This window comes from Ahaetulla prasina, chromosome 3 (assembly GCF_028640845.1).
Source record: "Ahaetulla prasina isolate Xishuangbanna chromosome 3, ASM2864084v1, whole genome shotgun sequence".
NCBI lineage: Eukaryota > Metazoa > Chordata > Lepidosauria > Squamata > Colubridae > Ahaetulla > Ahaetulla prasina.
In genome coordinates, this window is record NC_080541.1 from 125783475 (window position 1) to 125801661 (window position 18187).

General features: G+C 39.4%; 1 protein-coding gene across 1 annotated transcript in view; it reads left to right on the forward strand.

Moving 5' to 3' along the window:
• The window catches only part of CACNA1E (calcium voltage-gated channel subunit alpha1 E), a 334730-nt gene that overhangs the window by 104891 nt on the left and 211652 nt on the right, over positions 1-18187 (forward strand). The window contains exons 4-6 of the mRNA XM_058178755.1: positions 1847-1950; positions 4266-4418; positions 6871-7052. Of these exons, the coding sequence (XP_058034738.1) occupies positions 1847-1950; positions 4266-4418; positions 6871-7052 (439 nt within the window). The remainder of the gene's footprint in view (positions 1-1846; positions 1951-4265; positions 4419-6870; positions 7053-18187) is intronic.

Here is an 18187-nt window from a genome sequence, read left to right on the forward strand (position 1 = left end):
ATGCCTTTAATTTGCCTGCCTTACATTATAATATTTCCTCAAAGGGAAATGCTTTCTGCCAATGCTAAGAATTCTATCTTGGAAAATCCCAGCCTCCACACATATGGGTGCTCAGAGATTTAATGTGATACCTTTATTTATTTTTTAAAAAACATACATTTATCTCCAATTCTATACACCCATCAAGCTGATCATTTGTTATGTGAGATGGATGTTCCAGAGGTTTTTCCTCCTACTCAAGTTGACTTTCATTTCTCAGCTCATTCTCTGCTCTTTAGTTCAGGGGTTCCCAACCAGTGGTGAAATCCAAATTTTTTTTACTGCCGGTTCTGTGGGTATGGTTTGATGGGCATGGCAGGGGAAGGATACTGCAAAATCTCTATCCCCACCCCACTCCAGGGGAAGGATATTGGAAATATCTCCATTCCAACCACACTCTGGGCCCAGCCAGAGGTGGTATTTGCCGATTCTCTGAACTACTCAAAATTTCTGCTACTGGTTCTCCAGAACCTGTCAGAATCTGCTGGATTTCTCCCCTGTTCCCAACCCTTGGACCATGGACTGATACTGGCCTGTGGCCTGTGAGGAACCAGGCTGCACAGCTGGAGGTGAATGGTGAGAGAGTGAAACCACTCTTTTTTTAAGTGAAATAACAATATCAAACACCAATTATATATGATATAGTGGTTAAGGCATCATGCTAAAAACCAGGAGACCATAAGCTCTGGTTCTGCTTTAGGCACAAAGCCAACTTTGGACCAGTCACTTTCTCCCAGCCTTACGAAGGAGGCAAGGGCAGACCACTTCTGAAAAACCTTGCTAAGAAAACTGTATGGGCTTGTCCTCAGACACAACTGAATGGAGGAAAAGGGACGGGGGTGGGAAGCACCGAGCGAATATGGACAAGATGGAACACATGCTTTGTGCTCCATCAGTGATGCTGTAGTCACATTGCTAAGATATAATCCATCCTTACTGATGATTAACTTTGCATATTGCTTCCAAAGGGATCTATGTGCAGCTGAGTTCCAAAAATTCCAATCCATTTCCTCTCCACAATTAAAAATACCTAAGATGACAGAAACCATTATTAAACCATACTAAAACAAAGTCAGTACTGTACACACACTGTGCATCTTAAAAGGCAGTCTTTGATGTACTTTTCATCACTTAAATCTCCTAGAATTTCAGGCCAATATGTAGCTGTATTTCCAACATATTTGGAAACCATCAGTTTGTATTATTGCAGGATAGGTACTCATGGACAGTATGGAACATTTAGTACCTAATTTATAGCCTCAGATTGGCAGGTGTCCAGCATTTCAAACTTTGGGGCTTTTTGGTGGAGCGGGGGAGGGGGCTATTCAAAGGATAGAAGTAATGTCTTAAAATTTTAGAGACTTACAATAACAATAACATCCCTTCAACATTTTTTTAATTTCCACAAAATTGGGCTGCTTTTTTTAGGGTTAAGGGGCAATGTTAGCGCCTTGAAAACTGTGCCTTTCTCTGGGACAATTTTGCTAAATTCCCAGGACTTTCCTATTCAAGTCTCTTGGTAAGGATCTGATGTGTTGAATTTACAACTCCTAATACTAACACAATGTGAAAGGAAAATGTGAGTCCTAAAGCTAGTGTGTGTGTTTTTTTAATTGCTGCTCTGCTAAGATTAGGCTAAGAAATGGTTGTTGACTCAAAGCATAGGGTAAGGTGCACCAATTCCGGCTGTCAGGTGCCTGGTGCATGTTACGCCTCCTCCTGCAGGGAGGGAGGAAGGCTGGCAGGCGTATGTGCATTACCCAAGAGCTATGTTTAGTAACTTTTGTCTCTTCCTGTTTGTTTCTAGCATCCTTGCAACAGCAGGAGCACATTTTAACACCCATGTGGACCTGCGGACTCTGCGGGCGGTACGAGTGCTCAGACCCTTGAAGCTTGTCTCAGGCATTCCTAGTAAGCATCTGGTTTATCTCTCCCCACTTTGCCCTACTGTTGACTCCTTTCTTGCAGAGCAGTGTTGGTGTTTCCAATGGCCATCTTTATTTCCTATAGAGGCATTCTATTAGAATCAGGACATTTGCATACAATTCCAGACTGGCCTTTAAAATCAAGTGATATGTAATAAATAAAATATTAAATAAAATATTGATATTAAATAAAACCTATCTTCAACAACCAGACTGACAGGCTTCAAGTACCTTTGATCCTCTGATTCAGGAAGGCTTTTGGTAGATTTGTAACTAAGGGAAAGAAACCTGACTTGGTTAATTCTGAATATACTGATGCTGAAAAGGAAGAATGCTGAGAAGATGGGGCCTTAAGAATTAGTGGTCCCATCTATTTCTCACATGTTTAGAATACCATATGCATATATAACTACTTGGTGAGCTTAGTTTTACCTGGAATGATAATGATTTTACTAGATTACCATACCAGACCTGGCCATATTGATCTGAAATCTAATGAATTAGGATTGTGTCAGAGTTGGCAATTATGACATTTTAGCTGGCTCTGGCAAAAAGGAGGAGATGTATTAGGGCAGTCAGTGGTCAGGTGAACTAATAAGCCATTAATCAGGCCCATGTGCTTTGAGAAGATTTTCAGTTTTACTCAATAAAGATTACAGGTGGTCCTCATGTAACCACTTGTTCATCAACTATTCAAATTTACAACATTGCTTGAAAGAATGATACTTACTGGACCTCAAAGTTCTGGCTGTTACATCACTCCCACAGTCATGAGAATACCATTGGCAAACTTCAGCACTTGCTTCTGACAAGCGAAGTCAATGAGAAAGCTGGCAGGCAGTCGCAAATGTTGACCATCCGATGGTGCTCTTAGCAATGGTGCGATATTCACTGAATGATGGCAACCAGAACTGCTACCACTAAGTGGCACTGTCATGTGATGTTGCACTTTTCATGTTGATTAGCAACAGAAATTCCAGTCGCAATTGCTATAGTTAACTGAGGGCTGTCTGTTCTTCCATGTACTAAGGAAAAAAAGCCAGACTTATTTATTTATTTTGGAGTCAGAGGAAATTCCAGAGAGTCAATATTGTACATGACTAAAGCATTGGACTTGCACTGGGGAAACACAGGTTTTAGTTCACCCTCATCCATGAAAATTTACTGGGTGATTTTTGGGTAAATTATTGTCTCTCAGCCCAACCCATCTCACAGAGTTATTGTGGACAGGGAAATAGAACTTTGAACTTCTGAATGAAAGGCGAGAGACCACCCTAATGAAGTCATGCTTTATTAGATGGCTCAGTGGCTAAGTTGCTGAGCTTCTCAATCAGAAAGATCGGCAGTTTCGCGGCTCAAATCCCTAGTATAGGGCTCCTAAGTTGGACTAGATGACCTCCAAGATCCCTTCCAACTCTGTTACTGTTATTTTCAGTTCTGACTCAGCAATTTAAAGTTGTTCTGCATTGGGCTGCAAAATTCTCATCTGCTCACCTAAAATATACAATATATTGATTGAATCCTGGTGACAAGAAAAATATATTTTCCAAGGCTTGCATACCTTTGAAAAACCACATGCAGATATATTTGTTTCACAATTATTTGGGGAAGAATCTTTTCTTTTCAGGTGTATGCATTTATTAATTTTACAAGTACAATGAAAGGAAAACAAGGTAGGAATTAAATGAATATACAGGAGATAAAAACACTTAAAAAATTTAGAAAAGTACTGTCGGTACAAAGGTTTCAATGTGACTTTTATATATACATCGACATATTACAATATTTTTGATCTATTCAAAGTTTTATGTTGATAGAAATGTAAGTTGGTATTTAAAATTAGTTTATTATGCAATAATGATCAACTCTAAACAGAATAAGCTGAAGAAAGGAAATCACAATAGTTTTTGCTTGATCTAAAAAATTTGGCAAATGTAACAAATCATTAAAAATTGAATATTGCAATCTTACATTAGGGAAAACCTAAACTTTAGAAAACTTTGGACTAAACAAAGTATTTTCTTCTGCAGAAAAAAAATGGGAGGTTTGTTCTAATGGGAAAGAACTTGCTCCTGTGGGAGATGAATATTTGCTTTCTCTGCCTTCAGTGACATAAACTTCGCCTGCTTGCTAGAGTGTTGTCTTCCTTTGATTATAATATTGCATTTGCCAGACAATAACAATTTTTCTGAACATGTTTCACAGTGTGACACTTCCTTGTCTCTCTGCTTCTCCCAAAGGAATAATGTGCTGCTTGGTGCTTCTTTTCCATTGCATTTTTCTCTTTTTCCTTTTCTCAAGGTTTACAGATCGTACTGAAGTCCATCATGAAGGCAATGGTACCTCTGCTTCAGATTGGTCTCCTTCTCTTTTTTGCAATCCTGATGTTTGCCATTATCGGCCTGGAATTTTATAGTGGAAAGCTACATCAGGCTTGCTATGTAAACAATTCAGGTAAGACATATTGCTGTCTCCCTTCTGACTTTATTCTAGTCCTGGAATTGTAAAACATTGTACAGCTATGGATCTAATTAACCTACAATCCTTCAGAAAGATTTGTTCTGTAGGTCCTCTGGGCAAAAATACTTACTGTAATTTGAGCAGCAGAAATGGTTTGAAAACAAAACACTATTGTTGTTGTTGTTGTTGTTGTTGTTGTTGTTTCCCCATGTCCTGTTAACCATGAATCTTGAATACCTCAGTTCACGTTTGTGTTTCATGCCAAGTCCTGATGCAGAGGTGGTATTCAGCAGGTTCTGACCAGTTCTGGAAAACCGGTAGCGGAAATTTTGAGTAGTTCGGAGAACCACTCTGATTGGCCCCGCCCCATCTATTCTCTGTCTCCCAAGTCCCAGCTGATCGGGAGGAAATGGGGATTTTGCAGCAAACTTCCCCTGGAGTGGGTAGAGAATGGAGATTTTGTAGTATCCTTCCCATGCCCACCAAACCGCGCTCACCAAGCCATTCCATGCCCACCAAGTCATGCCCACAGAACTGGTAGTAAAAAATTTTTGAATCCCACCAATGTCCTGATGATACAAGTCAAAAATAGTAAAAAACAACAACAAATCCAGACTAAACTCTACTTTTCTGCTTTTCTTTCCAGTCTCCTCACTTCTCCCTGGCAATAATATCTTTCCACATCCAGGCTAAATCTTCTCTGAACACAAGACATAAGAGCAGCTCAAACCTTTAACTGTCATATTAAAGAATAAAGTATCCATTTCAGAAAAAATAGCCTACATGAAAGAACACAATTTGTATCACTGTTATTCTCCTTTCCATTTACTCCCATGTACACCTTTCTGGCAACTTTTCCCCTTAATTTAATTTAAAACTTTAATTATTTCTTTCAATTATTTATTTTAAAGTAAAGGATTTTTTTTTAAATTATCAAGTGGTCAGAGTGCACCAAGAGAGATGTCTATACTTGGGAGAGGTCTATATTTTTTTCTCCATTTTTAAAAAAATGGATCCCTTTCTTCATGGCCAAAGTTAAAACGCTATATTTGGGAACAAAATGTAATGCTAGGTTTTGCTAAACCTCCATGAAGAAGAGATGGTGTGTTTGTCACTTCAGGAACCCACCACTACCATCACAAGGAAGGCAGCACAGCAGATCTGGGGAGGGTGGATATTTGCTACTTCAATTCAATTCAAACCTTTATTGTCAGAGGACAACATGTGTACAATGAGACTGGCTGAGCCTCCCTTCATGCCTCTGGTGGCTCAACAGGCTAATGCAGCCTGTTATTAACAGCAACTGCTTGCAATATTGCAGGTTCAAGCTCCACCAGGCCCAAGGTTGACTCAGTCTTCCATCCTTTATAAGGTAGGTAAAATGAGGACCCAGATTGTTGGGGGGCAATAAGTTGACTTTGTATATAGTATACAAATGGATGAAGACTATTGCCTGACATAGTGTAAGCCGCCCTGAATCTTCGGAAAAGGGCGGGATATAAATGCAAATAATAATAAAAAAATAATAATAATGCAACCCCCCAACACAATACAACTCACAGTGAAAGACACAAAAAAAAATTCTCTAGCCCAAGGAATCCTACTAACAAACGTTCAGTCCTATTGCACCATGTGAACTTATTGCATGTTGCACCAGCCCCCCAAGTCAATTGTACTATGTTGTTGTAGAGTTATTTTTCATTCAGAAGTCTGACAGCCCACAGATAAAAACTGTTCTTCAGCCTGTTTGTGCATCTACCTATGCTTCTATATCTCCTTCCAGATGGTAGGAGAATCAAGAAGGGCTGAGTCGTCCCTGAGGATTTTCCTCACTCTTACTTATTTTAGGAATAAGCAATCACCAAAAGTAGTGGCCAGAAGCAGAACATGCTTATATATGCTCTCCTTTTGGGCCATTATTCTTTCTGATAGCCATCAATACTCTGTAACTAAGAAGAAAAGATCAGTGCAATGGTCAGGTGGAAAGAATATACTAGTGCTTCTACCATTTCATGATCATTATGGTAAACAGGAAGCTCTGAGTTAAGGATGTCAAAAACCAGCAGTTCCCTGGCAGTATGGACACCCTTGATACTGACCTAACTGATCACCTTTCAAGGAACCTAAACTTTCCTGGAAGAGAGGAACTAGAGCTACTCAAGTGTCATGCAGACATTACAATGCTAGACTGGGAATGATTGGCTGGATAATTTGGGCTAATTGTTCTTTCTCAAGCCAGCCCACTTCACAATGTTTTTGTGCTGATAAATTGGGGGTATGGGGAAATCCTCATGTTCTTCACCTTGCGCTGTTCAAGGAAAAGGTAAAAAATAAATAAAATAAATGCCTATAGAAGCTTCCTATTTTATTATAACTTTCTTGGTCAACATTACTCCTTTACATATACGTATGTTTAAAAAACGATTTCACCTCTGTCTGACTGCAGGTGAATTACAAGAGCTGGACCCGCCACATCCCTGTGGAGTGCAGGGATGCCCTGCAGGTTATGAGTGCAGAGACTGGATTGGTCCCAATGATGGGATAACTCAATTTGATAACATCCTCTTTGCCGTGTTGACTGTCTTCCAGTGCATTACCATGGAAGGATGGACTACAGTGCTGTACAATGTGAGTAAAGACAAGTGAGGAAAGAGAGGGCTGGTGCAAAATTAAGTTATTGGATATTGCTTCTAAATGGTTACAACTGACTCATTTCATTTCTCACTGTATCTCATATGAGCACTATATTTGAATTCTCATATCCTGATGCATTCTTTTAAAAAACAACACTTCTCCCTCTTTTAACCATAACTTTTGATATAGTAACACCAGACTGGCATCCAATTTCCAAAATTATCAGTTCAAATAACGTTTATTGTTTGTAATATACTTGTATAAATATTATCCTACTAATTTCCAGACAAAAGTTACAGGCACTGATTCATCTACGCCACAGATCTTTCCGAGTTGACAAATCATTTGTCTGCCAGGGTCCACTTACCGAGTAATAAAATTCTACCCTGCAAATTGATGTCCCATTTTGAGGTATTGTGTCATTATATCAATTCTATTGAAAAGCTACTGTATAATTTCACCCTTTTTCAGTTGCTGAAAAAGGTCTTTACAATTCTTTCAGGACGATCACTGTTGCTTTTAATCATAATGTGAAAGAATCAGTTTAATACCCGCATTTGAGTAGAGATTTCTTTCTTTCTTTCTTTTTTCACCTTTGCTATATGGCATGCACTATAAACTTGTCCAGCTGCTGTCAAAATATTGGTCAAACAGGCACTCACAAGGCATATAAGTTTATAACAGAAATTAAGCTTCTGACAGAGTAAATCTGTTGCAGGCAAACAGAGTTGGTAATTATCTAAATAAAGGCTTTGCTGCCTTCTCCATCAAATTCTTTCTGTCCCTTCCCATCGCTTCCTTCCCTTTCTTGTCATGAACTGCACTACTCTGTGTATTGAAGCAGCATAATTGCATTATAAGTACTTGACATAACTTCTATAGGAATTTGATCATGTAACTGTGCTTAAAGGCCTGGCAGACGCCTACGAGTGAGGTAGGCAGTGAGGAGAATATCGCTTTTAATGATGGTGCGGAACTTCAGGCATAGTGGCGATGCTCTCCCTGTTGGGAAGGAGTGGTGCCACCAAGTCCTGGATTAATACTTTCCCCCCTTTTTAACTGGGAAACAAATCTCTTGATTTTTGGTTCCCACTGCCCGTGCTACTGCATATAGCTACAAATACCAGCCCTTGGTAACTTGACAGAGTTACTGTGGAGATTAATGATTAGGGTTCTGTCTGAATGTGAGAGACAGAGAGATTGCACTCTTACATGCTGCTTTCAGTTTTGAAACTAGAAATAAAATGGATATTGGAAAAACAGGTTATTTATTATGCCTTATTTATTAGACATTTTCCTCAGAACAGTATTTGAGCGCAAAAAAAAAAAAAAGACTATGAACACAAACTGTGTATACTGCGATTTCTCTATCATGTCAATTAGAGGCGTCTGACTTCTGACTTTTCTCTCAGGAACTGGAATGAGGAGGTTCATGGAACTGGCATACTGCAGTGAATTTATTTGAAGCTTCAATTATGATTTTTCCCCCCTACTTAAATAGTTTTAATTACAATATATGTTTTCAGTTTTGTTTGCCACCAAGAATTCCTCCTGGTAAATGGACAGCTATATAAATTTGTTAAATAAATAAATAAAGCTGCAAGAACTTGGCTTAAAGTATCTGGATAGCAGCAAAGAGATACAGAAAGTCTTGTTCTTTGTGGCCAAATAGTAGATATTTAGTTTTGGAAGACTAATATACATATGATAACATGCAGAAATATAGATACACCAAAAAGGCTGCATCCTACATTCCCCAGATAAATACACTTCTGCTATGCCAAGAATGGATCTATTTAGCTCATGTAAACTAGAAATGAAACTGGAGAAGAGCTCCTTTGTGTACAAGTAGTCCTCATTTAGTGACTGCCTTGCACAGAGACTGTTTACAATTATGACACTGATGAAAAAAATATCTTTGCAACCGATCCTCACATTTACAACCTTTGCAGGTCTGTAAAATAAAAGAAAGCTGAAGCAAGATTATAAGGACAGTGTAGGAGACAACCAAGCTGAGCCTGAAGGGGTGAGGGTGGTCAAATGATCATCAGTTTCAAGTCCCTTCTCACCCACAAGAGATCTAAGTCCAGCCCACCTTGAATTCCATTGACTCTTTTCTACCGCCAGTTTGCTCTGACCATTAGTAGTTCGGATTCCTGTGGCTTGCAATGAATCTTTATATTCATTTGAACTGCTTGAGTTTCCTGATTTCCACACTTGACAGACAAATACAGTTTCACTTAGCAGCTGCTTCACTTAACAATGAAATTCATGTTTACTATGGTGAGGTCAGAGTTCTGCAATTTTTACTCTCAGGAAAGCAAGACTTCAGGATGCTAGTCTCACTCTCTTTTTTTTCTATTTGACATGTAGAGGTTGAGTGGATGGAATTCATCTATGGAATTAATGAATGAAATGAATCTTTGTTTGTGTAGGTTTTCCACTGATGATGCATCCTGATTTTTCCAAAATCCTCATTTGTATAGAAGGTTTCCATGGATAATGAAGGCTCTGCATTGCCATATTCATCTTTTGATGCGGGAGTGAAAAGAGGAAGCAATAGGTCCTCTTTTTTCATCCACAACTCATCTCCTGCCCATTCATTAGCTTTCAGCATATTTGGTTATTAAGAGGATTCCTCCCTAAATTCATAAATATTTTTTTAGAGAGAAATTTAATCTCCCTTTTTAATAAGGGCAGTAAATCCATATTTTGAAAACTGAGATTTGTAGGTAAAAATTGATTTGCCAAAACTCAAACTTTGTACCGTATGTGTACCGTATATATTGAATGGGGCAATTTAAGAATATTTGAATGGGGGCTATTTTGAGACCAGAGCAATACCATTTCTGCTTTGACATATTCAAGTAATGTTATTTCTGTTTGAAGCTGCATAGAGTGGGTAGTCGGCATGACTAGAGGAAGAAAGTAATAGTTTTCTAAAATAATTCATTTCAGTGTTATTTTTATATTGTACATTTTGACTGGAGTGATTTTTTTTGTATATAAATGTAAAATAACTATAAATGGAATATAACATCCTCTTTTCACATTCATTATTCCACTTTTCTAACCCTGCTTATAATTCCCGTTAATAATTACTCATCCATTTATGAATTGTTAACTCCTCTCTAGAGGAAATAGATACAGAACATATCATTACATAAGTCGTTCAACTGGGGAAGAAACTTAAACTGCCTCTATTCATCAGCTGGGAATTCTCAGCTTGATTGTCATCTATATTGGGTCAGTTACCTTGACTTTAAGGAAAACTGCAAATATTACATTTTCTTTTTGCAGAAACCCCATAACATATTTTACACTGGACTTTAAATGTGCTTGATGGACATTTTGGTTAAAGTGGAAAAAAATTGCTTCCGAGAAACTGGGAGGAGGTATGATTTCTGGAAGGATTAAAGTGACACATGCAATGAAGTTATTCACCTTTCATTCAAACCCATAGTTTTCCCTTATTTCTCTTTGCCCTGTTCAGTTCATCATTTGCTTTGAATCAATCTGTCTAAACGCTACTAAAACTCTCATTCCCATAAGCTTTAATTGGGCAAAATGGTAAATCACAGGGCAATAAGTTTTAAACCATGGCACCTCAAATGTGCTAATTTACAGAATGCACCCAAAATTAGTGACCAGTGAATCCCATGGAATGGACCTTTGGCAAATTTTATAAAACATTCCATGACATAAACCTTATCATAAAACAGTTTATGATACAAAATGTCACTTAACATTCCTGGGCTGATGTTTGAGTATGCTATACAGTTCAACACAAGCCATGTTCAAGGCAGATAATCCCAACTTTTCCAGTGAGGGCAGCACATTAGACACTGGTCACTACTGAAGATATTGAGGAATCTGATAATAGAATATCTCTGAAAGGTTAACCCAATGAGACACGGGTTATCTAATGCAGGGGTCTCCAACCTTGGCAACTTTAAGACCTGTGGACTTCAACTCCCAGAATTCCTCAGCCAGCAAAGCAAAGCTGGCTGAGGAATTCTAGGAATTGAAGTCCACAGGTCTTAAAGTTGCCAAGGTTGGAGACCCCGATCTAATGTTATATGTATTCAGCATCTGTGCTTTCAAGCACTGTTTCTTCTCAAAGGATTTGCAATTGATTGGCGCTTTACTTGGGCAGGAGACTGAGGTGAGATTGATTTGGTGAAACTGAATGCATCACTTCACACTAAAGTAGGAGACACAATTTCTGCTGCATGTAGAAATCCCATGCAAATAAAGAACTGAAAATAAAAGAAAGCATATCTACTCCCAGCACTAGTAGGCCCTAGTGGGACCTATTAAGTTAACCTAAAGACCAAATATCTGCTACAACAACACTATTTGGCTAGTTTTCAAGGTGGGGGGCCATATAGGGAGAGAGTATTTCATAAAATGGATATTGCTGTTATCTACTGTAAGTGCTTTGGAGATAGCAAACTCATGCAATAAGAAAAACATGGATTTCTAGAATGTCTTTATTGCTAGCTAGGTAATTTAATAGAATCTTAAAAGTCTACCAAAGCAATCCTCCAAATCATCTTATATTTAGCAAACCTAAGGTGGGGTTCAGGGGAAATAAGGTGAGTTTTTCTTATACTTCTCCCTTTCTTGGTCTAAGAAAGTTTTTCTGCAATAATCCTATTCTCTACTCCACTTTTAAAGAGTCAGGTGGACATTCCATCACAATGGCAAGAAACCAGTCACAGATGGTGATCTGCCATATAGTCCCTCTCCTGGTGGCCAGACCAAATGGACAGATTCAGTTGCCTGATGTCTCCTGGTGCTGAAGGAAGTTTCATAAAGAGCTTTAAAGATGATAACCAGTGTTGTGGCCTGCCAGCTGCCAGCAGAATTGATGGCAGACTCGGACAATGAGGAGGTTGGGAAGTAATTTGGGCCAGTTCTGGAGTCTGGGGAAGGCTCTGATGGATGCTCTGTGCTGGAAACAGAGAAAGAGCCAGGGCCACCGGAGAGACATTTCCCAGCCACCAGAGAGGCAGCTGCCTTTGGAGGTTGATATGAGTGAGGAGGAAGTACAGCTGGGGCCTGTTCCAGGTACACGTATGTGCAGAGCAGTTAGGAGAGGGGAACAATGGAGGACAAGGAATTGACTTGGGAAGTAAAGCACATGTGGACACTGAATGGCCCCTGCCTGGCTAGGGAATAAATAGAGGGAAAGGGGAGTGGTTGTCGTAGGAGATAACAGTTTGTGTTTCTGAAGATTTTGCCCATTGTGTTTTGTGCCACAAAGACTGCTTGCCAGAACTTGATTTGCAGCCTTTTGGCTGGGAGCTCACAAGAAACAGACTCCTTGTCATGAAAACCCACTCTTTATTTACCTCTTGTGAATTAATTGCATTCACCCATTGAAAAATCCAGGCAATAGTCCTTCAAAGAGTTAACTGCAGTAACAGACCTTTGTTACTGCAGTTAACTCTTTGAAGGACTATTGCCTGGATTTTTTGGTGGGTGAATGCAAATAATTCACAAGAGGTAAATAAAGAGGGGGTTTTCATGACAAGGAGTCTGTTTCTTGCTTCTGCTAAGGCTGGGTCAGAAAAACCAGGACTTTCAATTGGGTCCAGGCAACTTTTGGCAACTTATAATGAGACTTCAACATGGGCGCTATTCCAACTTAATAGAATTTTGATATCAGAAGTCTACACTCCAGATTTTCTCCAAAGGCAACCCCTTGTAGAACGCATGGATTTTAATTGGTTCATCAGCTAAGGCTAGATAAAGGCTCCCCCTGGCCATAATTTCCACAGAAGCAGGAGCTGAAAGTCAGGAGAATTAGTAAATTATGAGCCAACTCCATCTATTACTGCAGTATTTGCAAACGGTTGCCTAATGAGACAATTACTTAATAAGGGCAACTTGCATTGAAGACGGGCAATTGTCTTTGTAGGATTTACTCTGAGTTTGTTTCAACCATCCAAATCCTCACAGCCTCCAGGGACTGGTTCAAGAATTGAATGGCATTTTCAGCTGGAATTGCAGGGGTGATGTATAACTGAGGATCATCAGTATGTAATCGACAGATCACTCGGAACTGCCAAATGACCTCTCAATTTTTTCACATGGATGTTAAATTTCTTGGAGGAAGACACTTAGCAATGAGGTAGCCCATATCAAAGATACCAAAGGTTCAAGTGGCATCTTCCCCATTCACCAACTAGGATGGAAACCACCATAAAATAATACCTCTGCCTCCCAATCCTTGCAGACAATTTAGAAGAACACAATGTGTGTAACATTATAGAATACTGCTGAGGGACCAAATCAGTGATGGGATTAAAAATTTTTTACTACCAGTTCTGTGGGCATGGCTTAGTGGGCGTGCCATGGCTTGGTGGGTGTGGCTTGGTGGGCGTGCCATGGCTTGGTGGGTGTGGCTTGGTGGGTATGGCAGGGGAAGGATACTGCAAAATCCCCATTTCCTCCCAATCAGCTGGGACCTGGGAAGCAGATGGGGATGAGGCCAGTCAGAGTTTTTACTACCGGTTCTCCGAACTATTCAAAATTTCCACTACCGGTTCTCCAGAACTGGTCAGAACCTGCTGAAATCCACCTCTGGACCAAATAGAACCACAAGATGTACTTCCCTATCTTGGTCTTAATAAAGATGATCAACCTAAGCAATCAGTGGTATTTAATGTATCCTCATTGAAAGAGATCCAGATAATATATTTTATGGTATTTAAGATCTTCTGTAGTTGATTTGCCAATAACACTTTCATCAACTTTGCAAGATGGTCGGAAGCTAAGCAAAAGTTGTCAAAAACAACTGGGTTGAGAGAAGATTTTCTCAGAGACCACTATACCCTCCTCCAGAGTATTTTCCAGGTCTAGCTGCCAACGGAACAAGGCAAAAAAGCCATGATCTCCTGGGGCGAGCTTAGCATACAACAGGATGTATCAACTTCATGAAATCAAACAAACCCTGAACATAATATACATAATGTATATATAGCCCAGTACAGTCTAGTAATTAAGGCACCAGGCTAGAAACAAGGAGATTGTGAGTGCCAGTCCCATTTTAGCATGAAAACCAGCTGGGTGACTTTGGATTAGTCACTTTCTCTCAGCCCAACTCACATCACAGAGTTGTTTTTATAAGGAAAATAGGAAGAGAAAGGAGTATTAGGTATGTTAGCTGCCTTGAGTTATTTATCAAAATAATACAGGAGGGAAATAAATTAAATGTAACATATTTTGCTGGTAACTTTTGTTGTTCTTAGGCTCATCAAACAGTGAAATAGAATAATTCCCTCCCCCTTCATTTTTATTGCTTGTTATGGACAAGCTTAATGGATCAAGGAAATCAGTGTCAGGATGAACCCCTTCCTTTTCAAGCCAATGAGATGTTTGCTATTTTGCTATAAATGATTGATTGATTATGTGCCATCAAGCCATTTTTAAATCCTAGAGACCACTGTTTGATCCAAAGTATAGGATAATAAGGGACAAGGTGGCTCAGTGGCTAAGATGCTGAGCTTGTCAATCAAAAGGTCGGCAATTCAGTGGTTTGAATCCCTAGTGCCACATAATGGGGTGAGCTCCCGTTACTTGTCCCAGCTTCTGCCAACCTAGCAGTTCGAAAGCACATAAAAAATTCAAGTAGAAAAATAGGGAACACCTTTGGTGGGAAAGTAACAGCGTTCCGTGCGGCTGTGGCGCTTAGTCATGCTGGCCATATGACTCAGAGACAACTTCAGACAGCGCTGGCGCTTCAGCTTTGAAACAGAGATGAGCACCATCCCCTAGAGTCGAGAACAACTAGCACATATGCGTGAGGGGAACATTTACCTTATACAATAATATATTATGAATTGATTTTTCATGTGCATCTTGGCATGCAAGTTTCTCTCCAGTACTGAAACAAACATATGGGAACATGATGCCAAGAGTTTGTGCACATGTTGTATATTTCATATGACAACACAGTTGCTCAGCCCAGCTGTAACTACATCTACTATGTTGTTGGGAAAACTAAACTTTGTGTCGCAATTGAAATCTGAGCTATATTCTCATTCAGTTGTTAGTTGACAATGTACTTTGAGAATAGGCATCCAGATCATAGTGTCTTAAATCCATTTAGAAACCCATAAGAACTGGAATCCCAAAATATAGGACTCTCAGAGGCACCTTTGCATTAATATTTGTCTCAAACTGCAGTGATAACCAAGCCCATTACCTTGGCAAAAAGGAAAAAGACATTAAAGAGAATATAATGGAACAACAAATAGGAAAGTTCCCTTAACCAGTTTTCCAGGATTGCTACAAGTTTTTGATTAATCTGATTAAGCACTCTGCTGTGATGACACCCCTCTGCAATTCATTTTTTGTGAAAGGCTTGTGAATCAAGCCTAACTAAATAAATGCATATTAACTTCATAAATTACTATCTGACCCTTATGCAAACTGAGCATTTTGGTGGTAAAACTATACCAAGCTGACTTTGTTTCAGTAAGGCTTCTAAACATGTTGTTGCCAATGAATCTATATAATACTGGAACTCTGTTTGTAACCTTCAGCTGGGCAAAATGGTGCAACAAAGAACAATAGTTTTTGAATTAGTTTACTCAAATGGGCTAACTTAAAGAATGCATCTAAAATCTGGAACCTGTCAGATTGAAATTTGGCCAAGTTTTGATTGTTTCACATGGCCACGTGATCATTCTTTTCAATTTTCCTTGCCAGCTTCCCACAAGCAAAATCAATGGGGAAGCAAGAAGTCAGAAGTTAGAACACCTAGAAGCAAACAAAGTAATAACCAAAAGCCAACATGGGTTTGTCAAAAACAGATCATGCCAGACTAATCTTACTGCATTCTTTGACAAAATGACAAAATTAGTAGACCAGAGGAATGCTGTCGATATAATTTACTTGGACTTCAGTAAAGCATTTGATAAAGTAGACCATAACCTACTACTAGATAAAGTAGAAAAATGTGGGTTAGACAGCACCACCACCAGATGGATTCGTAACTGGCTGACCAACCGCACTCAACATGTAGTCCTCAACGGAACTACATCCACATGGAGGGAAGTATGCAGTGGAGTACCCCAAGGCTCTGTTTTAGGCCCAGTACTCTTCAACATCTTCATCAATGACTTGGATGAGGGGATAGATGGGGAACTCATCAAATTTGCAGATGACACCAAGCTGGCAGGAATAGCCAACACTCCAGAAGATAGGCTCAAGTTACAGAAAGATCTTGACAGACTTGAACATTGGGCGCTATCTAACAAAATGAAATTCAACAGTGAAAAAAGTAAGGTTCTATATTTAGGCCAAAAAAACAAAATGCACCGGTACCGTATATGTGGTACCTTGCTCAATAGTAGTACCTGTGTGAGGGATCTTGGAATCCTAGTGCATAACCATTTAGATATGAGTGAGCCAGCAGTGTGCAGCAGCTGCTAAAAAAGCCAAAACAGTTCTGGGCTGCATAAACAGAGAAATAGAATCAAGATCACGTGAAGTGTTAATGCCACTTTATAATGCCTTGGTAAGGCCACACTTGGAATACTGCATTCAGTTTTGGTCGCCATGATGTAAAAAAGATATTGAGACTCTAGAAAGAGTGCAGAGAAGAGCAACAAAGATGATTAGGGGACTGGAGGCTAAAACATATGAAGAACGGTTGCAGGAACTGGGTATGTCTAGTTTAATGAAAAGAAGGACTAGGGGAGTCATGATAGCAGTGTTCCAATATCTCAGGGGTTGCCACAAAGAAGAGGGAGTTGGGCTGTTCTCCAAAGCACCTGAGGGTAGAACAAGAAGCAATGGGTGGAAACTGATCAAAGAAAGAAGCAACTTAGAACTAAGGAGAAATTTCCTGACAGTTAGAACAATTAATATGTGGAACGACTTGCCTGCAGAAGTTGTGAATGCTCCAACACTGGAAATTTTAAAGAAAATGTTGGATAACCATCTGACTGAGATGGTGTAGGGTTTCCTGCCTGGGCAGGGGGTTGGACTAGAAGGCCTCCAAGGTCCCTTCCAACTCTGTTGTTATATTATATATTATATTATAAGTTGCTTGGACTCCCAGTCCTTTTTTTTTTCACCATGGTCATTCTGTTTTCTGGTTTAGGTAAGGAGATATCTCTGAAATGATAACCCAAATAGGTCACAGCAGGGGTAAAATGTAAAATTTGTTACCACCGGTTCTGTGGGCGTGGCTTGGTGGTGGTGGGTAATGTGACTGGGTGGGTGTGGCCAACTTTTTTTTTCTTTTAAAAGCATTTTTTCTACAACCTTTTCGACTGAAGAGGTTGTAAAAAAATGCTTTTAAAAGCCTGTGATGATCAGGCAACCCAGTTGGGATCGTCAGAGGAAAAAAGGCTTTTAAAGGGTTCTGACAATCCCAGCTGAGTTGCCTGATCGCCAGAACCTTTTAAAAGCATTTTTTCTACAACCTCTTTGGCCGAAGAGGTTGTAGAAAAAAATGCTTTTAAAGAGTTCAGATGATCCCAGCTGAGATGCGTGATCATCAGAGGCTTTTTTTTACTTTTAAAAGCATTTTTTCAGCCAAAGATTGCACGGCTCAGCTGAGGGGGGGGAGGGGGGGGCAGAGATTTTTGCTACCGGTTCTCCGAACCACCCGCTGCCATCACTACTGGATCGGGTAATCCGGTCCAGACCAGGAGCATTTCACCCCTGGGTCACAGGTTGCCAAGTTTCTTTTCAAGCAAAATATAGTCAGAAGTAAAGGATTCTGCTTAAGAGGTTATGTCTGTAGGCATTTAAGGAAATTTCAATAGGTTTTATTGAATATCAAATATATTGTACAAGACACAATTATTTCCAAAGATTATTCCCCATCAAAATATTTCTAAAACTCAAGCTTCAAAGGAAACCCTTCTGAATAACCCAGACAATGTATTTTAACAGATATCATTCAATCCTGTTAATTTCACTCAAACATCCTCAAAAATATGTAAATAACAATATCATGGAATGAAATAAAAATGAGCAAGCAAGAAAAGTTCATGGTTAAGTTTAGCACAGGAATGTGTTTGGATTTAAAGCTGATCATAAAATACAGTTTCTGTAAGGGAAGGTGGGAATTCAGTCTCTCATGCTTCAGTTACATTATCTTG